This window comes from Somniosus microcephalus, chromosome 10, assembly GCF_052327205.1.
Source record: "Somniosus microcephalus isolate GS21.2 chromosome 10, FLI_Smic_1.0, whole genome shotgun sequence".
Taxonomy (NCBI): domain Eukaryota; kingdom Metazoa; phylum Chordata; class Chondrichthyes; order Squaliformes; family Somniosidae; genus Somniosus; species Somniosus microcephalus.
Window position 1 is genome coordinate 8,919,025 of NC_140996.1, and position 26,099 is coordinate 8,945,123.

General features: G+C 45.8%; 1 protein-coding gene across 4 annotated transcripts in view; it reads right to left on the reverse strand.

Moving 5' to 3' along the window:
• Positions 1-26,099, reverse strand: part of pcca (propionyl-CoA carboxylase subunit alpha) — a 554,750-nt gene that overhangs the window by 508,915 nt on the left and 19,736 nt on the right. For 3 of the 4 annotated variants that reach the window (XM_085998400.1, XM_085998401.1, XM_085998399.1), the window contains exons 3-4: positions 23,977-24,024; positions 13,483-13,551 (exon numbers count right to left, since the gene is read on the reverse strand). In XM_085998400.1, the coding sequence (XP_085854526.1) occupies positions 13,483-13,551; positions 23,977-24,024 (117 nt within the window). Of the gene's footprint in view, positions 1-13,482; positions 13,552-23,976; positions 24,025-26,099 lie in introns of those variants that run through there. The other variant, XM_085998402.1, reaches the window with a different exon arrangement.

Genomic DNA, 26,099 nt, shown 5'->3' on the forward strand with positions numbered 1-26,099 from the left:
TACACTGACAACAACAATGTAAGAACTGGAATTTCGGATATAAAAGCTTATGGAGCGGGGGTTGGAGGAGAAACACTGCATTCTTTAATGGTAATTCTGATTGTTAGCAATTCACTTATCAATGGTGGCCAAGAGTACACAACAGTAAATTGAATCTCGTTTTCAAATTTTCTGAATTGACACTATTTACTCACACGCAACAATGTGGTGATTCAAGATGGAATGCCATTGTACATGGCTGCCAGCAGATCTCTGGGCACCTTTAAGGACAAGGGCAGCAGGTACATGGAAACACCACCACCTCCAAGTTCCCCTCCAAGTCACACACCAGCCTGACTTGGAAATATATCGGCTGTTCCTTCATCGTCGCTGGGTCAAAATCCTGGAACTCCCTCCCTAACAGCACTGTGGGAGCACCTTCACCACACGGACTGCAGCGGTTCAAGGCGGCGGCTCACCACCACCTTCTCAAGGACAATTAGGGACGGGCAATAAACGCTGGCCTTGCCAGTGATGCCCAGATCCCGGGAACTAATTTTTTTTTAAAAACCTCGCCCCAAATGGCCAATCTTCACTGTTGATCTTGGATACTGAACTTTTCAGCAGGCTGTTCTTCCACTTGGGGATTGTCAATGGCCAATGTCTCCACACATATACATTTTCCAACCACAATCACCACATCTTCTTATCGTGTCCACGGACAGTCGATACATAGCCCAGCCAGAACTGTACACATTTTTGCGCCTTGTTGTTGAATTCGGCAAGATCTGCAACAGTGCAGGGTTCCTCGAACGATGGGCATTGCAGGGGATGTTGCATAGTCTGTGCCTCAGTTCCACATTCACAAGTTGTCGGGCTGGTTGAATATCCCCATTTGCTTAGTGACACCTTTGAGCAACCTACACCGGTCCTAAGTCTGTTAAGGCACTTCCAGGTTGCCCAGTTGCAATTAGCTCCTGGGGGAAGGCTTTCATCAAGTAAAATTTCCATCGCTGGGGGTTGTTCAAGACTGGCGAGCCGATCTTTCCACAAGGCGATGCGGGCTTCAGATGAGGTTGATTGTAATGGAACAACACTGTTCATGAAGCTCTTTCTTGACTTTAGGCAGCTGTGTGTAGGTGTATGACAATGCAGAGGGTGTCTCTCATCTGATGTTTGACGGAGTCGCTCTTTCTTGCTGGCTACCGTTCTTCTTACATCAGGGGGAGCGATACCCGCCAGGATATATAGGCTGTTGGTGTTTGTTGGTTTTAAGCAACCTGTGATAAATCAGCAGCTTGCATTCAGAACGGCATCCATCTTCTTGGCATGAGTAGACCTTTCCCATGCAGGGCAGGCGTATTCGGCAGTGGAATAGCAAAGAGCAAGTGCACTGGTTCGCAATGTTTTCGGGCTTGTTCCCCATCTTGTGTTAGTGAGCTTATTCAGGATGTTGTTTCGTACGCTCACTTTTGCCTTTGTCTTCTCAATGTGGTTCTTGAAGGTGAGGCATCGGTCAAGGGTGACTCCTAAGTAGATAGGGTGCTCGCAATGCGTCAGTGTTGCTCCACACCAGTTACTTTCAGCTGGCGTTTGGCTTCACGGTTTCTGAGGTGGAATGCACAAACTTGCGTCTTTGATGGGTTTGCGCAAAGGTGGTTTTCTTCATAGTAGGATTTTAGTCCCTCCAAGGCCTCAGAAAGCGTTTTCTCCACGGTGTTAAAATCAGTGCTTTGGGCAGTGACACATAAGTCATCAGCATATATAAAACGGCGTGTAACACCGTCTATAGGTTGGTCATTCGTGTAGATGTTGTACAGCAGCGGTGCAAGCACGCTTCCCTGAGGAAGACCATTCTTCTGAATACGCCACCTGCTGCGCTTCCCACCTAGTTCAACATAGAACCGGCGATTCTGAAGCATGCTTTCTAACAGCTCTGTTAAGTGAATCTCTTTTGTCATCTCTAGAATCTTGCAGAGGAGACGTCTATGGTTCACTGTATCGTCTGCTGCTGACAGGTCTACAAAAACAGCACCTGTTACCATCCCTTGCTCAAAACCATCTTCGATGTGTTGCGTGAGGTTGAGCAGTTGGCTTGTTGTTGATTTGCCGGGGCGGAAACCTGCTTGCTCTGGAATGATCTTCTCATCTACAGTTGGTGCTATCCTATTGAGTATCGGGCGTTCAAACAGCTTATAGGTGTGGCAAAGCAGTGAAATTGGCCGAAAACTCTTAGGATCTGAGGGATCTTTTCCAGGCTTTAATAGTGCTATTACATGTGCCTTCTGCCAGATATTAGGTGGCTTGTGTGTTGCCAGACAGTGGTTGAACAATTGTAGGAGCCACTTCTTTGCTTTCTGTCCAAAATGCTTTATCTGCTCCGTTGCTATGTTGTCAAGACCAATTGCTTTCCCGTGTTTTAGATTAGATGTACCAGTTTCCAGCTCTTCCATGGTGAATGGTCTAGTGAAGCCAGGATCATCGCTGTACTTCTTCCTATCTAGTTGTGCTCTTGGTTGTTTCTTGTTGATTTTTCCATTTAGGAGCAACTGGTGTGCAACTTGGTTAGCAGACACATTTGGATGTTGGGCAGCTTTCTTGGGATCACCCCCAAGTTTGCGTATGGGAGACCATGCCTTCTTGCTGTTTTTTGTAAGATCTGTTGTCTCTATCAAGGTGTTCCAGGTGTTCTGACGTTCTTGAGAGATACTTAACATCACCCTCTCACCGGTAGATATTGTTTTCTCTGAGAAGGGGTCAGATTCAAACATTGAGACTTGAAGATCAGGAAAGGCAATCCTGAATTTTTTTCTCCTTCCCTGTACGAGGGATACTAAAGCCACCTTTAGCTCTCTCACTTCCACCCCAGTTGAGGTTGGCAAATCCCAGGGATTAAAATTTAAATATATAAACTTTTATACTTGCTTTGAAGGCCAGATTTTTCTGTATGGCTCAAGTGGAAAATTAGCTTAATTTTACATGTTGGTTGGAAAGATCTAATATTCCTACATTACAACAGTGGTTACACTTCAAAAGTATCTGCTGCCTGTAAAGCGCTTTGGCACGTCCTGTGGTCGTGAAAGGCGCTATATAAATAAAAGTCTCTTTCTTTCTTTCGCTGGAAGGAGAAGAATCCCATAATCATAGGGTATTGGATTGGAGGTACCGGTCAGCCATGATCTAATTGAATGGTGGAGCGGACTCGAGGAGCTGAACGGCCTACCCCTGTTCCTATGATAGCAAAAACATTACAAGTAACTGGATTTGAACTCTTTAGTTCTGGAGGTAAATGACTTAGAATCAAAAATGATTTGTACAAAATTTGAGAAGTAACATTGGAGAAATATTTTAATCTCTCGCTGGACTGAATGGAGCCAGCATGTCGTGGCATCCCATAATTTTAAGTCTCTTCCTTCTTCTTAGGCAGTCCCTCGGAACTGAGGTTAACTTGCTTCCACATTAAAAATGAGTTCTCAGGTGACTGATGAGTCCAATGCGGGACCTGCAGTCTCTGTCACAGGTGGGGCAGACGGTGGTTGAAGGAGTGGGTGGGTGGGGTGCTTGGGTTGACGTGCACTCCTTGCGCAGCCTGCGCTTGCCTTCTGCTTGCTCCCGGCGAAGAGACTCGAGGTGTTCGGCGCCTTCCCGGTTGCTTCTCCTCCACTTTGTGTGATCTTGGGCCAGGGATTCCCAGGTGTCGGTGGGGATGTTACACTTTTTCAAGGAGGCTTTGAGGGTGTCCTTGAAGCGTTTCCTCTGCCCACCTGGGGCTCTCTTGCCGTGCCGGAGCTCCGAGTAGAGCGCTTGCTTTGGGAGTCTCTTATCGGGCATGCGGACAATGTGACCTGTCCATCGGAGCTGATCGAGCGTGGTCAAAGCTTCGATGCTGGGGATGTTGGCCTGAGCAAGAACACTGACGTTGGTGCGCCTATCCTGCCAATGGATTTGCAGGATCTTGCGGAGGCAGCGTTGGTGGTACCGCTCCAGTGCTTTGAGGTGCCTGCTGTACATGGTCCATGTCTCTGAGGCATACAGCAGGGCGGGTATCACTGCTGCTCTGTAGACCATGAGCTTAGTGCCGGGTTTGAGGTCCTGGTCTTCAAACACTCTCTTCCTCAGGCGACCGAAGGCTGCACTGGCACACTGAAAGCGGTGTTGGACTTCGTCGTCAACGTCTGCCCTTGTTGACAGTAGGCTCCCGAGGTATGGAAAGTGGTCCACATTGTCCAAGGTCTTGTCGTGGATTTTGATAATCGGGGGGCAGTACTGTGTGGCGGGGGCAGGTTGGTAGAGGACCTTTGTTTAGTGTAAGGCCCATGCTCTCGTACGCTTCGGTGAAGGTGTTGACGATGGTTTGCAGTTCGACCTCCGAGTGAGCGCAGACGCAAGTGTCGTCTGTATACTGTAATTCGACGACAGAGGATGGGATGACCTTGGATCTGGACTGGAGGCGATGGAGGTTGAGCAGTTTCCCATTTGTTCTGTAAATTAGCTCCACTCCAGTGGGGAGCTTACTGAGGGTGAGATGGAGCAATGCAGCAAGGGAGAAGAGCGTTGGTGCGATGACACAGCCTTGCTTGACCCCGGTTCGTACATGAATTGGGTCTGTGGTGGAACCGTTGGTCAGGATCACGGCTTGCATGTCGTCGTGAAGCAGGCGGAGGATAGTGACAAACTTTTGATGGCAGCCGAATTTGAGGAGGACACTCCATAATCCCTCACGGTTGACAGTGTCGAAGGCCTTTGTGAGATCAAAGAAGGCCACGTACAGCGGTTGGTGCTGTTCCCTGCATTTCTCTTGTAATTGACGTGCGGTAAAGATCATGTCCATTGTGCCCCTTAGTGGGCAAAATCCGCATTGTGACTCTGGGAGGAGCTCATCGGCCACTGGAGAAGGCGATTGAGGAGGATTCTTGCGATGACTTCCCCTGTGGCAGACAGCAGGGAAACTCCTCTGTAATTACCGCAATCGGGCTTGTCACCTTTCTTGAAGATGGTCACAATTACGGCGTCTCCGAGATCCCCTGGCATGCTCTCCTCCTTCCAGATAAGAGAAATTAGTTCATGAATTCGCGCTAGTAGTGCTTCTCCACCATGCTTTAGTGCCTTGGCGGGGATTCCATCTGCTCCTGAGGCTTTGTTGTTCTTCAGTAGTCAGATGGCCTTTTCAACCTCATGCCGGGCTGGGGTTGTGTGGAGATGGTGGCGGGTAGCATGCTGTGGGATGGAGTTGAGGACACTCGTGTCGAAGACAGAGTCGTGGTTAAGGAGATCTTCGAAGTGCTCCTTCCAGCGGGCACTGACTGCCTCTCTGTCCTTGATGAGTACCTCTCCGTTCTTGGCCCGCAGTGGGGAAGGGCCTTGGGTGCTTGGGCCATAGATGGTCTTGACTGCGCTAAAGAATCCACGCATGTCGTGGTTGTCGGCTAGCTGCTGGATCTCCTGCGCTTTCTCCACCCACCATCTGTTCTTTAGGTCGCGAGTTTTTTGTTGGACTTCAGCCTTCAGGCTTCTGTAGAGCTGCTTTCTTGCTCTCGAGTTCTGTTGCTGTTTCCAGATCAGGAATGCCTTGCACTTGCGGCTTATTAGCTCCTGGATCTCCTGGTCATTCTCGTTGAACCAGTCTTGGTGTTTCCTGGTCGAGTGACCGAGCGTCTCTTCACAGGTGCTGATTATGGAGGCCTTGAGTGCAGACCAGACGCTGTGGGCACTCTGTGTCTCTGCATCACTGGGAGTCGTCAGGTTGTTTGTGAGGCACAGGCTGAATAGGGCTTTCTTAGCGGGGTCTTTGAGTGCTCCAGCGTTAATTTTCCTGCGGCATTGTTTCTGCTGCCGCCGCTGTTTTGGGGCTACATTGATGGAGATGACAGAGCGGATTAGGTGGTGGTCTGTCCAGCAGTCATCAGCTCCTGTCATGGCGCGGGTGATGCGGACGTCCTTGCGGTCCCTCATTCGGATGATGACGTAGTCCAGCAGATGCCAGTGCTTGGAACGAGGGTGCTGCCATGAAGCCTTGTACTTGAGCAAACACATTTTTAAATATTTACCTTCTTGAGCAAACACATTTTAAAATATCTTTTAATAAGTATGTTTTTTGTACAATTCATTGTAACCATATGTGGGGTCCACAGTGGGTCATTTTATCCTGTTTCTTCAGTTCAGCCTTTTTCAAAAAAGTGAAACATTACGAAAATGCACATTTTTACACTGCCCATTTTTTTTCCCCTTTCAAAAGTAAAAATAGAACCAAACACAACAAAGGGCTGTGCACCTGAATTTTGTGGAATATTAGGCATAAAGGAAACCTACAGATACTACATCCTTCCTGCTAAGAGTTCAGCTATTCCTACTATTGAAATTGTTAGGGCAATGTATCCTGTGTGTTAATGAAGCAAAATCGCGCTCTCCTTCTCTCTTCTGTTAACACATCCAGACTCAAATTGATAGTAGCCTAAGCTTCCAAAACATTACTGCATTCCAAAACCAGAAGAGGTTTTGGCTAGCTAACTTTTACCACTCAAAGGTGATGAACAATACTTTGTCTATACGATGCAAAGTTTGGCAGAAATGTGTCATACACTCACCATGTGGAATCTTGTGCATATGATTTCTATCACAGTGATGAGGTCTATCTCTCCATCTGATAGAAATCTTAAAATAATGGTTTGTTTCTACGTGAAAACTGTTGCTACCATCAGAGGGACAATGAAGGCCAGGACACGACCTGGAATCAATTGATTTATTCATCACACCTCCAGACTTTGATAGACTCAATAAAACGTCCCTACTTACATTACAAGAAAGTCATAGCAACCAAAAAGCAAAACTCTGGACCCTAGAAAGATAGATGCAGAGTACAGGAAACATTCTGGTATCCGGCACTGACGGGACCGAGTTGGTGCCGTCCCATCAAAACTGCCGTATAAACCAGCGCTAATGTTAAAACATACGGAACTTCTCAGCTCCGTATGAAACAACAAACCCTGTTGCTTAGCAACAGCTTCAAAACAGTCGGCCGCAGCTTAAAAGCGTCTCTGTAGCTAAGCAACAGCTTCAGCTAGACGCTTGGGAGCCACGACTGGGAAAAAAAAAGCAACGAGAAGTTAAAAAAAACTTATAGGAAACGGCTCCTGAATTTTGCCGGTAGATAGGGCTTTCCGGACATTTAACCTCCGGTTAAACGAAAGTTTCCTGTATTTGCTAAATAGCGAGAAGCAGGGAATTATGGCGGAGCAGAGAGATTTTGGGGTCCGTGTACAGAAATCACTAAAAGCTAGTGGTCAGGTACAAAAGTAAATCGCAAAGGCCAATGGATTGTTAGCCTTCTTCTCAAGGGGGCTAGAATACAAAAGGGTGGAAGTTATGTTACAGCCGTACAGAGCTCTGGTTAGACCCCAACTGGAACACTGCGTTCAGTTCTGGGCCCCGGACCTCAGGAAGGATATCTTGGCCTTGGATGGGGTGCAGTGCCGATTTACCAGAATTATACCGGGGCTAAAAGGGTTAAATTATAAAGGACAGGCTTCTATTTCCTCGAGTATAGAAGATTAAGGGGTGACCTAATCGAGGTGTTTAAGATGATTCAAGGATTTGATAGGGTAGAGAGAGAGAAACTATTTCCTCTGGTGGGGGGAGTCCAGAACAAGGGGGCATCACCTTAAAATTAGAGCCAGGCCGTTCAGGGGTGATGTCAGGAAGCACTTCTTCACACAAAGGGTGGTGGAAATCTGGAACTCTCCCCCCCAAAAAAGCTGTTGAGGCTGGGGGTCAATTGAAAATTTCAAAATTGAGATTGATAGATTTGTGTTAGACACGGGTATTAAGGGTTACGGAACCAAGGCGAGTAGATGGAGTTAAGATACAGATCAGACATGATCTCACTGAATGTCGGAACAGGCTCAGGGGTCTGAATGGCCTCCTCCTGTTCCTATAAAATAACTGGTGGCCCAAATATTTCCTGCCCACATCCAGCTTTTATGGTCCAGGCACTACAGGTAGACTATCCTTTATCCGAACCTCCGAAAATCGAAACCCTCTAAAAACCGAAAGTTTTTCGTTCAGCGTAAGTCGTGCGCACGACATGACCAGAGTGGCGCACGGCTTACGCTGAGCAGGGCAGAGGGTCACTGAGTTCCCTCCTGGGTAGGAGATTGCAGGCCGAGCCGGGCAGTGTGAAGGAGGTATACCGGGAGAGTGAACCCAACAATACAGTGGCCCGTCCGATAGCTGCAGTGGCCTGTCCGATATTCTTTTCTCCCCCCCCGACCCCCACCCTTTCGGATAAGGGATAGTGTATCCTTTATCCGCACTTCTGAAAACCGAAATCCTCTGAAAACCGAAAGATTTTTCGTTCAGCGTAAGTCGTGCGCACGACCCCGACCCCCGCCGACCCCCACCCCCGACCCGACCCCGACCCCCACCAAATTTCCCAGTCTTATAAAATACCTTCTGAAATCCGAAATTTTCCGAAAACCGAAACACGGCTAGTCCCGAGGTTTTCGGATAAAGGATAGTCTACCTGTATTACAATCATGGTGGTTTTTGGCAGTCATACCTGATTGGTACACCAATGCAGTGTCCCATGGAACAGCCGCACTCCCAGTCTCAATAATGCCATCAAGATAAGCACGGAGGCGAAAAATATGTATTGTTTAGTATTTATTAGAGAAATGTAGAGCCATTTCTCTGGATAATACTGGATTTAACTCCAATTTCAAATGTTTGTAGATAGTTTGTTCATTTTCACCACCATCAGGTTGAAAATTAAGCTACTGCTAGTGCTCCCAACGATTCCAAGAGAAGAATTACATTCACTAAAGTAAACAGGGTGGGAAGAAAGGTCCAAACATTTTGAAGGTTGCAGCCCCTATTCCATTACTTAAGGGGGCTGCTCCTCAACTTCTGGCTACACTTTAGCCCAACACTTCTGATCTTTGGCCACCCGGTGTGTAGAGGGAGGAGCAGGCAGGGCGAAAGATCTTCTCGTGGGTCTGCTCCTGGGACTGGCAAAGATGGCCATTCATGGATCCAGGGTGAGCGCGGCCCACAGGGGAAAGGGGTCGCTCTGGCTGCCCTGTCTCTCCTTTGCGGTCTAGTCCGTGCCCGGGCGGCCCTGGAGAGGGAACGCACGGTGTCCATTGGTTCACTTGGGGCCTTCCGCGGCCGGTGGGCACCGCAGGGCATGGCGTGTCTTAATGACACCAATAGTAATTGTTATAAATCTCATCATTCATCAAGAAACTACTCGTGAAATAACGCTGGACGGCCAGCTGGTGGCGCCATCCAAGGAGTATAAATACTCGGGCGCCGGCCCCAGCTTTCCAGGGACATTTTGTAAGACAAGGAACTAGTGAAGTACAACTAGACCTCCATGTTCTGAAACAAGTTGCTTTATACTCAAACCAAGTGCGTAGTGAGTTTTATTACGTCAGTAATGTTGTGGTTTAAGTTGGGAGTTGATTTTATTTTAATTAGATTTCATCTTTCATTATATTAGTGGTACCTCCTCAGTTTGCGGTTGCCTTTCTGTTAATGACACTGGGGCAACCCAGCATCACCCTTGTTGGTTTATTTAAAATAGGCAAAAAGAAAAAGATAAAATGTGAAGTTGGTGGCCAATGACCACAAGTACTAAATAATTGGAATCCAATTTATGATATGAATTGAGCTAAACATTTTTACAGCAGACACCATTCAGTTCCAAGCCAACTGACAGCCCTCCCCCTTCTATTCTACCCACTTTCAGCTGGCTCGTTGCAGCCACTTGTCATCCCCTGCAAACTTGCTTCAACATATAATAGAAGTGAACATCCATATGTACACAACTCAAAAGCAGAGGTTTCAATTATGAGCTGCACTAGTTATAACAGATACAGCCAACTGGACAGCATCACTAATCAGCCTATGTGAATTTGTTATCTGGAGTTCAGATTACAGCATTTAGCCGCCATACAAAATCAAGGTACTAAAATAAAAATGAAACCCTGGCACACACAGTAAGTAGTGGACTCATCATACCTGTTGGTGACAACTGGTTAACGGTTTATGTCATTTTAAAAACAGCAAAACATTATTTACTGGAAGGTAACAAAAAAAAGCACATCATCTTCGGACGATAACTCAACTTGTGCCCAGTTACTTAAATTCAAGATACACAGACATCTCACTGTCTTAAAGAACATAATGAACTGGTCTCTGATGACATTATCATATAAAAAGAACATGAAGTACCCGCTCCCAAGTACAGCAATTAAGTCTATAAATAGGGGTCATTCGTGTCAATGTCCACTCGTGAATGCATTAAGTTTAAACCTTTCAGGAAGTGGCTTTTGTATTGCAGTTCAAATCTTGGGAGAACGAGATGGCCCCCACACTTACCTTTGTAACGTGCAGCCAGTATTCCTGTCAGCCCACTGCACGCTACACCATTCTGTGCATGCATAAGCTGGCCGTGCCATTATGCACTAAGCATTGACTTCACAATATTAATAAAGAAAAAGAAAGACTTGCACTTATATAGCGCCTTTCACGACCTCAAGACATCCCAAAGTGCTTGTCAGCCAATTAAGTACTTTATTTGAAGTGTAGTCACAGTTGTAATGTAGGAAACATGGCAGTCCAATTTGCGCACAGCAAGCTCCCACAAACTGCAATGTGATAATAACCAGGTAATCTGTTTTAGTGCTTTTGGTGGAGGGATAAATATTGGCCCAGGACACCGGGAAAAACGACCCTGCTCTTCTTCGAAACAGTGCCATGGGATCTTATACATCCACCTGAGAGCGCAGACGGGGCCTCGGTTTACCGTCTCATCCGAAAGACAGCACCTCCGACAGTGCAGCACTCCCTCAGCACTGCCCCACTGACAGTGCAGCGCTCCCTCAGTAATGCCCCTCCGACAGTGCAGCGCTCCCTCAGTACTGCCCCTCCGACAGTGCGGCGCTCCCTCAGTACTGCCCCTCCGACAGTGCGGCGCTCCCTCAGTACTGCTCCTCCGACAGTGTGGCGCTCCCTCAGTACTGCCCCTCCGACAGTGCAGCGCTCCCTCAGTACTGCCCCTCCGACAGTGCGGCACACCCTCAGTACTGCCCCTCCGACAGTGCGGCGCTCCCTCAGTACTGTACTGGAGTGTCAGCCTAGATTTTGTGCTCAAGTCTAAGAGAATAACGGTGTCATGTTGGTGATATGATGACTTAGTTTTCCTTTGATATGTAACTTCATTAACACCTTAACAATTATTGCAGAGTTTAGCGGGTTTAATTTACCATGGTAGCCAGTGAATTCATTTCCTCCCATTCCCTTGCAGCTCCAAAACATCATCGGCCTCTGCCCCAATTCTACCAAAAACAATATCCGTAACTTTATTAACTTGACCCTCAACTCCCCAAATGCTCTTTGTGCCAGCCTCGCTGCCTCCACCCTCCTCAAACTGGAACTAATTCACAATCTCAAGGCCTGCGTCCTCACCTGCACTTGCCAAACTCCACTGAGTCATTAACTTCACCCTGTCGTACTTCAGCCTGATATCCTCCACTCCTCATACATTAGCTTATTCCTCAATCCCCATTCCTACCATTCTTACATCTTAATCACTGTGCCATGCCCTTTGGAACCCCCTTCCTATATACCTCCACATTGCCATCTCCCTCCCTGCTTTCAAAAGCCTTTAAAACCCTTCTCTCTGACCCCCCCTTCCCACCCTGTATACGCCCCCGCCCCCTCCACCCCACCCCCATGGCTCAGTTAGCTCTCTCTCCCCTCTGGATCAGAGGGTTGTGGGTTCAAGACCCACTCCAGAGACATGAGCACAAAATCTAAGCTGTCACTCCAGTGCAGTACTGAGGGAGTGCTGTACTGTCGGAGGTGTCGTCTTACGGGCGAGACGTTAAACTGAGGCCCAGTCTGCCCTCTCGGTTGGAAGTAAAAGATCCCACAGCACCTTCTGAAGAGCAGGGGGAGTTCTCCCTGGTGTCCTGGCCAATATTTATCCCTCAACCAACACCTAAAAACAGATTATCTGGGTCATTATCACGTTGCTGTTTATGCGACCTTGCTGTGCTCAAATTGGCTGCCACGTTTTCTACAGTGACTACACTTCAAAAGTACTTCATTGGCTGTAAAGCGCTTTGGGACGTCATGAACTCTTGAAAGGCGCTATAGAAATGCAAGTCTTTCTTTCTCCCCCTCGTGTTCCACATTCAGTTTTTGTCCTTCATACTGTAAAGCACTCAAACCTCTTTCTGCTCATGAAGTAGGCTAGGGAAATATCAGTTGCAGTATTTTTGAAAGCTATACTCACTCCTTTGTTAAAACGGGCATTCTAGTATGCAACAAAGTCACAAGTTACAAACAGTTTCTAACTTTCTGTTAAGCAGTGTCTAGTTACAAACAAGTTTTTTTCAACCAAACACGACTTCTTTTGGAATTGTTTCTTCTAATTAAAAGGCAAAATTAATTGTACAGCCCCCTCCTCTACTCCCTCTTCACCCACGACTGTGTGGCTGTTCATGGTTCCAACACCATCATCAAGTTTGCGGATGATACCACGGTAGTAGGCCAGATCACCAACAACGATGAGTCAGCCTACGGGGAGGAGGTCCAGCATCTCGTGAAGTGGTGCGCCGATAACAACCTGGCCCTTAACATCAAGAAAACCAAAGAAATCATTGTGGACTTCAGGAAGTCTAAAGGCGGAAGTCACACCCCCATCCACATCAATGGGGCTGTGGTGGAAAGGGTGGACAGCTTTAAGTTCCTCGGCGTCCACATCACGGAAGACCTCTCCTGGTCCCTCAATACCTCCTCTCTGGTGAAGAAGGCCCAGCAGCGCCTATATTTCCTAAGGAGGCTGAAGGGATGTAACCTGTCACCCCTGATCCTCTCTAACTTTTACCGCTGCACAATAGAGAGCATCCTGACGAACTGTACCACAGTATGGTATGGCAGCTGTAGCTACTATGACCGGAAAGCCCTGCAGCGGGTAGTCAAAACTGCCCAACGCATTACCGGCACCCGGCTACCGACCATAGAGCACATATACCAGAAACGCTGTTTACGGAGGTCACGGTCCATCATCAAAGACCCTACCCACCCCAGCCACAGTCTGTTCGCCCTCCTGCCATCTGGGAGACGCTACAGATGCATTCGCACCCGTACGACCAGATTTAGGAACAGCTTCTTTCCCAGGGCTGTCATCCTACTGAACTCCACAAATAAACTCTAAAGCCTGCACATCTGCCAATGCACTTTATTATGGTTATGTTTATGTTAATGTATTACAAGCCAAATGTATGTTGAATGTTTAAATGTCTTAATCTAAATGTACACTCTCGGGAGCCGCAAGCCTACATTTCGTTGTACTGCACTTGTGCACTAACAATGACAATAAAGTTGATTATTATGATTATTATTATTATTCAAAAAGTATATCACACAACCCATTTATAAATCTAACATGCAAAGTAAAAAGAGGATTACATTGCAGAGCAATAATTAGTTACTTACAGCATTGGAGTCCACATCACTGTGAATTGCAACTGTTTTTATGCCCATCTTCTTGCAAGTCTTAATGATCTACAGAAGTAACACAAATATTACTAGGTAGCTCATTTGTTTGTTTGTATGCTTTTCAACAGAACATTACAAAGCTGTTTGATTCGATTGAATGCTTCCTCCCTTTATTTGTACTTTACTCTCAACTCCAAAACAACTGTGTGACAACATTCACTACAGTGGATGGCATTCCATAATTAAATAAGAGGAAAAGTGTCAAAGAAGTCCTGACATAGCGTACCAGACCGCCAGTGCCCATTGTCGGAGCAGTGAGGGGTGCAGGATTGATCGCCACGTTGCTGGCTGCCAGCCCCTGTAAGTCTTTATGCCACCACCATGAGCCAGTGACTTCAGGACAGAAGGGGAGAACATTAAGCAGGGGGGTGGGGGAAAGCATACAAAAGGCAAACTGTACTTAAATCCTAAAATCATAGAATCGTACAGCACGGAAGGAGGCCATTCGGCCCATCATGCCTGTGCCGGCTCTTTGAAAGAACAATCCAATTAGTCTCACTCCCCCCCTGCTCTTTCCCCACAGCCCTTCAAATGTCTCCTTTTCTAGTATTTATCCAATTCCCTTTTGAAAGTTACTATTGAATCTGCTTCCACCGCCCTTTCAGGCAACGCATTCCAGATCATAACACTGCGTAAAAAAATTCAGTTTTTTTTTAACAACAATGAAGAAGGAAAAATTAATTTGTTCCTTTACATTAATTAAAACTCAGTGATGAAAATAGGGTCATCTACATACTAGATTTTATTGCAGTTTAAATACAACTTTAATAATTAACATAAGAAGTGAATTTTCAAAATGTACTATACAGCTTAAATTCAAACATTGAAGTTTCAGTAATGTTAGTCATCCCCTATGGCACTGCTCAAAGAGGAAAAAAATCTTTCTCTCTCCATGTCACCGCCTCCATCCTTGTCATCCACTCTTGAATTGGGGAGTTTATTGCCCAGGCACGCAAGTGAGACTGTGGAAATGTCTGGATGAGGAAAAACAGGAGCTGGGGCTGGGGCCGGGGCCGGGGCCAAGGCCAAGTCGCACTCATCCTGGGCCAGACTGCAGTTCCCTGTGGACCATGTTCCTGGGAAAGGGGAACTATGCTGAGCGTGTGGGTGTCGGAGCCCCGGTCTTTCTGGCTGCTGCGTTTGAGTATCTTGACCACTGACATCCTGGAGCTGGCCGGCAACACGGCCCGCAACATCAAGAGGACCCGCAACGCCCCCAGACTCCTGCAGCTGGCCATCCGCATCGAGGAGGAGATCAACAAGCTGCTGGGACAGGAAACCGTCGTCTAGGGCAGGGTTCTGCCGAATATTCAGGACGAAGAAAAGAAGCACAAACAGCAAGTAAAGTGGCCAAGACTGAATCTGAAAACCAAAGGCTACTTAAGGGAATAAAATGAGGCACTTAGAAGCACTGAGCTCTCGAGTCGAGCATGCCCAAGGGCATAGAAAACAGAGCAACCCCACGCCTAAAGACAGAGAAAACAGAGCAACCCCATGGCCAAGGACAGAGAAAACAGAGCAACCCAAACCCCAGCTTAGGGAACCAAAGCTTGAGGCAGAAAACTGGCCCAAGCCTCCCAGAAGGAAGGGTTGCTTGTGCAGGAGAAAATTGTTGGGAGCTGAGTGAAAGTTTGAAAAAATGTTGTGCACTTTTCCCCCCCAAAACTGTTGGTTTTTTTGTAGGTTATATAGTGAGATGTGTGGGGAAACCATATGGACACTCAAAGGATTTGGGGGAAAAAAATTGCAAGGGTGTGATTTTTTTTATGTGAATGGAAGTTTTTTGGAGCAATAGTGAAATTTGCATTAATATAACACCTTTAACAACAACTACTTGTATTTATATAGCGCCTTTAACATAGTAAAACATCCCGAGGCACTTCACCGAAGCAACAATCAAACAAAATTTGACACCGAGCCACATAAGGAATTATTAGGACAAGTACCAAAAGCTTGGTCAAAGAAGCAGGTTTTAGGAAGCATCTTAAAGGAGGCCAGAGAGGCGGAGAGGTTTCGGTAGGGAATTCCAGAGCTTAGGACCTAGACAGCTGAAGGCAGTTGCCAATGGTGGAGCGATGAAAATCGGGGATGCGCAAGTGGCCAGAATTGGAGGAGTGCAGAGATCTCGGAGGGTTGCAGGAGGTCACAAGAGATAGGAAGGGAGCGAGGGCCATGGAGGGATTTGAAAACAAGGAAGAGAATTTTAAAATGGAGGTGTTGCTGGAATGGGAGCCAGTGTAGGTCAGCGAGCAAAGGGAGTGATGGGTTAAAATAAAGAATGTTCCAAAGCGCTTAACAGGCCGGTGAAATGAAAATGAATACCAAGCCATAAAGGTCTGAAAAGATTTGTTTCCACAACCAGCTAGCAAATGAACAGACTGTCATGGTGCACAAAGAGTTAACGTTAACCATCAGTCAAATATTAGAACCATTTTCTCGCAGATCTCCCAACCAATTCTTTATTGCCGCTGTTGTTTCATCATTATCGCTATTAATCTTTGATAGTCTTCTCGTATTATCTATTCAGTTTAGGACGTCATACAGTTCAGTTTAACTCAGATTCGCAGTGGTACATAAACTGGACAATAAAATAGAAGAACATTTAGAACTTTGATCATCTTAATGCTTTTTATTTTAACCTTTACTCTACCAAAAGTCTGAAAAATCCATTTGAATATGCAGTAGACACTTGAAAAGTTGCAAACTGAGTTAACTATGAATTTGATTAAAATTCTAAGTGTGTCGTGTGTTTGAAGAATAAAGCTACGGCTTTAGTCATTTGTTCATCTGTTTTCCATCGGATAGAAAATAACCACTTTAATTTTTATACACCTGCCAAAAAACGGAAAATATCAAGTCAAAAGAGTTCAAGTTGGGAACTTCATGCAAGATTTTTTTTTTGCTTATTTTTCTAACCTTCCTGGCAGACTACTGGCCAAGTCCAGAGAAAGTCTAGTTCCACTGGGCTGACTGGTTTCATAAGTTTACTATAACACAGACCAGGAGGCGATCTTATCGAAACATATAAGATTGTGAGGGGGCTTGATCGGGTGGATGCAGGGAGGATGTTTCCACTGATGGGTGAGACTAGAACTAGGGGGCATAATCTAATAAGGGGCTGCCCTTTCAAAACTGAGATGAGGAGAAACTTCTTCACTCAGAGGGTAGTAAATCTATGGAATTTGCTACCTCAGAGAGCTGTGGAAGCTGCAACATTAAATAAATTTAAAATGGAGATAGACAGTTTCCTAGCAGATAAGGGAATTAGGGGTTACGGGGAGAGGGCAGGGAAGTGGACGTGAGTCTAGATTCGGATCAGCCATGATCCTATTGAATGGCGGAGCAGGCCCGAGGGTCCGTATGGCCTACTCCTGCTCCTACTTCTTATGTTCTTATGTTCTTATGTGTACAGTGCAATTTGTAGCTGGCAGACTTGAACCAACACTGCACCTCGCACTGAGTTTATTCACAAAAATATCATGTTCGTACCAGGCATTTTGAAAAGCATGGCTTTGCACCAGGCTGGAAGCTCAGATGGAATGTGTCTACCACTAGAGATGGTCTCATATTGCCAAACTGCAGAGCGCTTGGGAGTCAGATTGAGACCCAACTCCCAAGTTACACCACCACTTTTGTATTGGCATGCTTTGGAAATTGCTTAGCAGGCAAAAACCAACATTATTAGTGACTTTCGTCGGTCAAGTATTGACAGAACTCCAGTGACTGTTCTGCGGACTTTATTTAAGGCAAGAACTTGAACCCTGATGTTGTGTTTCGGACAGTCCGTGGTTGCTCTTTATTGACGTGCATACTGCAGCTGTGTCATGGCTTGTAGGTTGTATATGTTATTGGCTAATTCAGATTTTATTTTATATTTCATTATTAACTTTGAACAAAGCAAAGGGAAACTCAACTAAATTGTAACATTTTTCTTGGTGTCCATAAAATACTCCAGTCCTTGCAGTGCCCACTGGTCGCGGAAGGACCCAACGTGCCGGTGGACACTGTGCGCTCCCTCTACAGGGCCGCCCTGGCACGGGCAAGACGGAGGGAGAGAGGCAGGCAGACAGAGCAACCCCCACCCCACCTCCCTCCGGGCAGCGTCATCCTGGCAATAATCCTGCTTTAATCGGAAGTCTCTGTTGTAGTTTCGTCATAAGTTCTGTTTGCTGCAGTTCATAGAGACTCTGAGTAAATAGACTCTGTTTGCTGTCAAATAGACTCTGTTTGCTGTCAAATAGACTCTGTTTGCTGTCAAATAGACTCTGTTTGCTATAAGTCCTGCTTTAAGTCCCGGCCTGCCTCCAACTCATTGGCTGACACAGCTCATTACTCACTCAATACTCACTCCATTATATATCCTTCACATATTTTCTCTCATTGTATCTGTATCTATTTATGTCTAGTTGTTGTTCGCACTCTTTGCCTTTCCTTCTCTCTTTATGCCTCACGTGCCTTTTCTCACTCCTCTCTTTAGGTCTTCAGTGTTTTCTTTATGATTCCTATTTTGTATTCCTCACATACATTCTCTTCACTCTGTCGTTCTCTGTCTCTCTTAGTCCCCTCAATCTCACAAAGTCCTTGAGCTAGGTCCAAGCTCCAAGTCACTGTTAATCATAAATTAGGTTTTCTTTCCCTGGAAGCAGAGAGTGGGGGCAGAGGCGAAGAGTTACAACATACATCCTCGTTCTGGGTTTGCATGTATCCCCCCAAGCCATAGCATCCCAACCCTAACCCAAAACCTTCCGAATCCCTTCTAACCCAGAGGGCAGGGAGGGCAGAGCTGGAAGGTTGTAAGCTGAAATGCCAGAAGGGAGCAAGCAGGAGGGCTGGGACTGGGAGATGGCATGCAAGGAGGATGACGTGTGCCTGGGGTCTAGTGGTGGCACTGAAGTATGAGGTTGACGTGCAAGATGTTGTGGGCCCACTCCACGCCCGAATAAATCGTGAAACCCAAAAGAATCAAAGACTGTTACAACTCAAAAAAAGATCATTTGACTCACTAAGTCTGCAAAGCCAATTCCTCCACGAGCCACCTAAGTTAATCCCACTCTCCTGGCTGCTCCCCAAACCCTTTAATATTCCTCTTTTTCAAGCAACTATTTAATTCCCTTTCAAAGCAATTTATAGACTCTATACTTTAGCAATGGTTTGTGGCAAAGATTTAGCAATGGTTTGATGCCTTTTAATTATTTTTGTGATGAACCATAATGTTATGCCCTCGGTGCGCTCTCAATGAACAGTGAAAACAATCCATCACATAGGCCCAGCAGCGCCTATATTTCCTAAGGAGGCTGAAGGGATGTAACCTGTCACCCCTGATCCTCTCTAACTTTTACCGCTGCATAATAGAGAGCATCCTGACAAACTATATCACAGTATGGTATGGCAGCTGTAGCTATTATGACCGGAAAGCCCTGCAGCGGGTAGTCAAAACTGCCCAACGCATTACCGGCACCCGGCTACCGACCATAGAGCACATATACCAGAAACGCTGTTTACGGAGGTCACGGACCATCATCAAAGACCCTACCCACCCCAGCCACAGTCTGTTCGCCCTCCTGCCATCTGGGAGACGCTACAGATGCATTCGCACCCGTACGACCAGATTTAGGAACAGCTTCTTTCCCAGGGCTGTCATCCTACTGAACTCCACAAATAAACTCTAAAGCCTGCACATCTGCCAATGCACTTTATTATGGTTATGTTTATGTTAATGTATTACAAGCCAAATGTACGTTGAATGTTTAAATGTCTTAATCTAAATGTACACTCTCGGGAGCCGCAAGCCTACATTTCGTTGTACTGCACTTGTGCACTAACAATGACAATAAAAGTTGATTTGATTTGATTTGATTTGATTACCTTACCTCCATAATCTTGAATACCTCTATTAGGTCACCCTTTAACTTGAGTCTAGTGAAAAAAAACCTAACTTCTCAAAATTCCCCTCATAACACCCCATCCCTGGCAACATGCTAATTAATCCATGCTCTACCTTTATAAAGAGCTGCCCAAAACTGTACACAATACTCCAACTAAAGTCAATTTTACCACTTTGTATTATGAACCTCCAGGTACAAAATCAAGGATTTTGTTTGCTTTTTTATGGCCTTATCCATTTGTGCTGCCACATTTAATAAATTGTGCATTTTCGTCTGTACGGCTCAGCTATTCCCTAAAGTGACGGAACCAACAGCAGAGCTGTGTAGTTCAATCTTTGAAAAATTCCTCAGTGTCCAAATGGGAAGAGTCTGGCAGCTGGCAAGTGTAACTCACTGGTACCCAGAAATAAACTCAGCTACAGTGAACTAATTAATGAAGGTATAAGAGAAGGGCAAAACAAATTATCAGCAGTCCCTTGCAATTGTATAACAAGAGCACAAGGAAATGTCAAGATGATTATATGGGCCAAGATGCCAAGATTATCTGTACTTTGAAATACATAGGATATACGGCACAGAAACAGGCCATTCGGCCCAACCAGTCTATGCCGGTGTTTATGCTCCCCTCGAGCGTCTTCCCATCTTTCCTCATCTAACTCTATCAGCATAACCCTCTATTCCCTTCTCCCTCATATGCTTGTCCAGCCTCCCCTTAAATGCATCTAAATTATTCACTTCAACCACTCCCTGTGGTAGCGAGTTCCACATTCTCACCACTTTCTGGGTAAAGAAGTTTCTTCTGAATTCCCTATTGGATTTCTTGGTGACTATCTTATATTGATGGCCTCAGTTATGCTCTTCCCCACAAGTGGAAACATTCTCTCTGTATCCACTCTATCAAAACCTTTCATAATTTTAAAGACCTCTATTAGCTCATCCCTCAGCCTTCTCTTTTCAAGAGGAAAGAGACCCAGCCTGTTCATCCTTTCCTGATATGTATACCCTCACATTTCTGGTGTCATCCTTGTAAATCTTCTCTGCACCCTCTCCAGTGCCTCTATATCCTTTTTATAATATGGCGACCAGAACTGTACGCAGTACTCTAAGGCCTAGAAATTCAGTGGGCCTTGCGCCCACTTAGCGCCTAAAGAGGTCTTTTGCGCCGGCGGGGTGGTAGCGCGGAAATTGAGTGCAGCGGTATTGGCGGCGGTAGCCGTTAGCGCTGCGCCGGGACCGATGACGTCATCGGTGTGCGCGGTGGCCCGTAACGCCCCGAAACCGCGCCGATCCCCATATTTATTTGCGCCCGCTTCCTCCGAAGCGGGCGCAAACAGCGAACAGAAAACGGGGCCGTCCTGCTGCCATAGTGGGGCGCTTTAAAGCAGAAGGTGCGGCCGGCCGCTTTTTCGGCGGCCGCCTGCCTGCACCTCCTTCCCCGGCCTCCTCGACCCCCCCCGCGGCATTGCCGGCTGGTTTCCGTGGAGCCCGGCACTTCTCCGTTGTGCCGGGCTCTTTTGCCGGCACTCGCGATCGGGGCTCCGGCCGTTGTAGGCACCTCCCCCTTAAGAGGAGGCCTGCAGTACCGCAGCCTGCCGCACCGCATCGGGTGGCGCTGCGGCAACTAGCACGCCGATATTCAGTTGCAGCGCCCCAAACGGAGGCGGGCACACCCTGGTATAGCGCCCGCTTCCGAATTGGGGCGCAGAAGACGAATATACGGCGTGCGCTAATGCCTCCCCGCCCAGCGCTAACTTTTGGGCGCGAGCAAGCTGCCCGCGCCCAAGTGAATTTCTAGGCCTAAGTGTGGTCTAACCAAGGTTCGATACAGGTTTAGCATAACTTCCCTACTTTTCAATTCTATCCCCTAGAAATAAACCCTAGTGCTTGGTTTGCTTTTTTATGGCCTTGTTAACCTGTGTCGCAACTTTTAGTGATTTGTGTATTTGTACTCCGAGATCCCGTTGTTCCTCTACCCCACCGAGACTCGCACCCTCCAAGTAATAAGTGACCTCCCTATTCTTCCTACCAAAATGTAATACCTCACATTTATCTGTGTTGAACTTCATTTGCCACTTATTTGCCCATTCTGCAAGTTTATTAATGTCCTCCTGTAATTTGTTGCAGTCCTCCTCAGTATTGACTATCCCCCTTCACCACGTCCCCCCCCCCACAATTTGGTGTCATCTGCACTGATCCTTGTGGAACACCACTACCCACCTCCTGCCACTGTGAATAGCTACCCTTTACCCCTACTCTCTGCTTTCTGTCTTGAAGCCAGCTAGCTATCCATTCTGCTACTTGTCCCGTGACTCCGCATTCTCTGACCTTGTTCATCAGTCTATTATGGGGTACCTTATTGAAGGCCTTTTGAAAATCTAGACAAATGACATCTACTGCATTACAATTGTCCACTCTCTCTGTTACCTCTTCCAAAAATCCAATAAGGTTGGTCAAGCAACACTTTCCCTTTTGAAATCCATGCTGACTATTCCTTACTATATTTTTGGTTTCTAGATGTTCTTCTATTTTCTCCTTTAGTAGGGATTCCATTATTTTTCCTACCAGCGATGTTAAGCTGACTTGTCTATAATTCCCTGTTCTATCCCCCTTCTTGAATATCGGTATTACGTTAGCTATCCACCAGTCCTCTGGCACTACACCTTTTTCTAATGAATTATTAAATATGTGTAGTAATGCCTCTGCTATCTCTTCCCTAGATTATTTTAAAATGCGCGGATGCAATCCATCTGGACCAGGGGTTTTATCCTCTTTGAGTTTGATTAGTTTATTTAATATATCCCCTCTTTTTATTTTAAATGCACTTATCTCATTACTAATCTCATCATGTCCACCTGATCTATCTCTATAAAACAGGTGGTTCTATCGCTATAAAAAGATTATAATTTTATTACACAGCAAGCTGTTTTTGGTAACTCCAATAAATTGGATAAGTCTGTGATAATTTAAACAGAGCCAAATGTGGCTTTGGTCTCTTTAATCTCAATCATATAACACACACGTGAAACCGATGTTTTACTACTTAAGACATAGTGCAGTGGGGAAATCATTTAGATGTAGATTTAAGACTTTGCCTTCTCAGATAAGTGTTGATAACCAAAAAATAAGGAGTACATTTCTGCTTTGTGTGCTGCTGGTGCAAGCCTCACCCAGCCCAGGAGCATGTACAGGAAACTCTCGTTTAAACGGCACCTAAATATACGGAATTCTCTATTAACCAGCAAAATTCATACTCCGAAAACAACACCTCAATAACCGAAAATGTTGCCAAGTCCGAGTCCCCCGCGGTGGCCGAGTTAGTCAGTGGGGGTAGTTCTCCAAACTGCCACTACTCGACTTCTTGGCGCTGTCGGAAGTCCGAACACCTCAATAACAGGAGTCTGACTCTCCCACGCTGTAGGTGAGTACCCAATTACTGTATACTGCACATTTCTTGATTTTTTAAAATTTTTGTTTGTTAAAAATAGCCTCGGTAGATAACCCTCTCCGTCATCCGGAATTTTGAATCAACCGGCACCATGCCGGTCCCGTCGGTGCCGGATACCAAAGAGTTTCCTGTATTAGGAAAGAGCATGCACACAGCCCCGTTAATGGATGGAAAATCCTGGACTGTGTGTGATTTCCTAATGTGCGTCCCCAACTCTCGAGCCAGTTGGAAGTCACATCTCATGCTGTTTGCAATGGTGCTGCTTAAGGAAATGTTGACAGAACAGCTTAGCAAGGAGAGAGACCCTACACCCCAGGCACCAACGAAATTGATTTTTTTCAAAAAAGAAACTTAAGATAGCTGTTTTCTTCTTTAATGAAGAGTTTTGATAGAGTAAATAAGGAGAAACTGTTTCCACTGGGACTGGCAGGCGGGTCGATAACCAGAGGACACAGACTTAAGAATTTTTTTTCATTCACGGGATGTGGGCGTCGCTGGCAAGGCCGGCATTTATTGCCCATCCCTAATTGTCCTTGAGAAGGTGGTGGTGAGCCACCTTCTTGAACCGCTACAGTCCGTGTGGTGAAGGTACGCCCAAAGTGCTTGTGACTTGGAGCTGGACTTGTTCCCCTGCACCTGCTGCCCTTCTCCTTCTAGGTGGAAGAGGTCGCGGGTTTGGGAAGTGCTGTCGAAGAAGCCTTGGCAAGTTTCTGCAGTGCATCTTGTAGATGGTACACACTGCATTGACAAAAGAACCAGGGAGGAAAGGAGGAGAAATTTGTTTTACAGAGCGAGGTGTTATGATCTGGAAGGCACTGCCTGAAAGGATGATGGAAGCAGATTCAATAATAACTTTCAAAAAGGGAATTGGATATAAACTTGAAATGGAAAAATGTGCAGGGCTATGGGGAAAGAGCAGGGGAGTGGGACTAATTGGAGAGCTCGTTCAAAGAACTGGCACTGGCACAATGGGCCGAATGGCCTCCCTCTGTGCTGTAGGATTCTATGATTCCAAAAGAGAGCACTTTGAATAAACGTATTCCCCGAACTTTGCTTCTGCTTTAATTAGTAAAGTATACATTGTAATAGAAAATAGCTTACCCGGCAAGCAATCTCTCCTCTGTTTGCAATAAGGATTTTGTCAAATGTCTGAGGGGGAGACAAACACCAAAAATGAAGTAGCTTAATGATGGATGAAGAGTGGTTATTAGAGCATTAATTGCTAGAAAGTTAAGATCAATATTTAACATGGGAAAATGAACGTGTCATTCCCGCCACCTTTGTTAATATTCTCCCATCCTCTCCCGGCTGTAATAAGCCCTTGCTGAGACACAGGGCCCGGAGCTACAGCTGCCCTCTAGTGCCTGGCCCATGGGGACATTATTCATGTACAAGCCTTCCACTTATCACTAGATACGAATCAGGCGCAGGAGCCTGGCTGATTTTCCCCTCCTTAACCTAACGGGGTTGACGCAAATGTAATATCCCTACTAATTAACTAACGGAGAAAACCTGGCCCAACATTTATACCCTATGCGTAAAACCCAGAATCCTATTCATCTTTTATGGTCTCTACTCCCTGCATTCCACCTTTGCAGATCTGTGTGTCTGCACTCCTAGCTCGCCCTGTCCCCCAACATTAAGCCTATTTTATGGGTATATTTCCTTTCATTGTTATTTGCCAAAATATATGACTTCACATTTCTCTATATTGAATTGCGTCTGCCATCGATCTCCCCGCTCCACTAACCTGTGTTCTCCATCGATTCTCTATGTTCCTGCTCAATTTACCATGCCCCTTAATTTGGTAGCTGCAAATTTAAACATCATTCCTTCTCTGCCCATGACCCAATCATTTTCATAAATGGAAAACAAAAGTCCCAGCACAGATCCCTGGGCACATTAATATCCAAAAGACATACATTAACCCCACTGTTTTCATTGTTCTGGCAAGCTCTGTATCCACATGGTAACATTCCCTTTCATGCAATGTGCTTTAATTTTCATAACAAGTCTCTGATGTGATACTTTACAAGGTTCTGTAGCTGCATAAATACAAGACCTCTTTTATTAATGATTTCACTCTGCACTCATCAACTTCCTTCAGACTGCACACCATCTGCGCACATAACTTCAATTTTTCACAATCCAATAGCTGAATCACTACATCCAGATCTCCTCCATGCCCTTTGATTGAAGAATTTAATTGTCCGAAGATACAGGTTACCCATGCTTCTCACAAGCCTAAACAACTACCAAATTTACCTTCAATGGCACCAACTTTAACCCTTCTATTTCTGCTGACATTCTTGTCCTAGCTCCTTTGATGTCAGATACTTCTCCATTGCTAAAGCTGCCTTCAAGATTTCCTCTTCCCCTCCCCTCCCTACAGCTCTTTAATTGTTCCCCCACCCCTCAAAAGCTCTATAAAGCACAAGTGGTTCCAAGACTTCAATACTGCTCCCATTTCTAGAGTCTTCAAATGTGTCTTGCACACTACTCGAAAAAGCTAGCCATTCAACAAATGATCCGACTCTCATTTTCACCTTCCAACCTTTCTCGTTGGTTTCTTGATTGATACTTGTCAACATTTATCTGAACATTCCTCTTCTGTTGCTACAAAACATCATCCTACACACTCTTCCTCCTCAATCCATCCTCACTGTGTTGAAACCAAAGATCATCATATAGCCTCGTACCATAACTCATTCTTTCCCAACACCTCACCGCAAACTCCTTACTTACCCCACCCCCCAGTCTTTCTTCCCTCCAACATTCTTAAAACCCATGTTTTACATCACCTCATCGCTACTACTTAATTTACCACAGGATTTTGTTCCACTCTTTTCAACTGTGGTGGTGTCCTGTACTATATGCCATGGCCCTTTTAACCTCAGTTTATCAAAATAAAAAAAACTTCCAAGCATAGAATTACATAGAATGTACAGCACAGAAACAAGCCATTCGGCCCAACAGGTCCACACCAGCCTCCTCCCACCCCCTCTTCATCTCACCCCATCAACATATCCTTCTATTCCTTTCTCCCTCATGTGTTTATCTAGCCTCCCCTTAAATGTATCGATACTATTCGCCTCAACCACTCCCTGCGGTAGCGAGTTTCACATTCTCACCACTCTCTGGCTGAAGAAGTTTCTCCTGAATTCCCTATTGGATTTATTAGTAACTATCTTATATTGATGGCCCCTAGTTTTGGTCTCCCCATA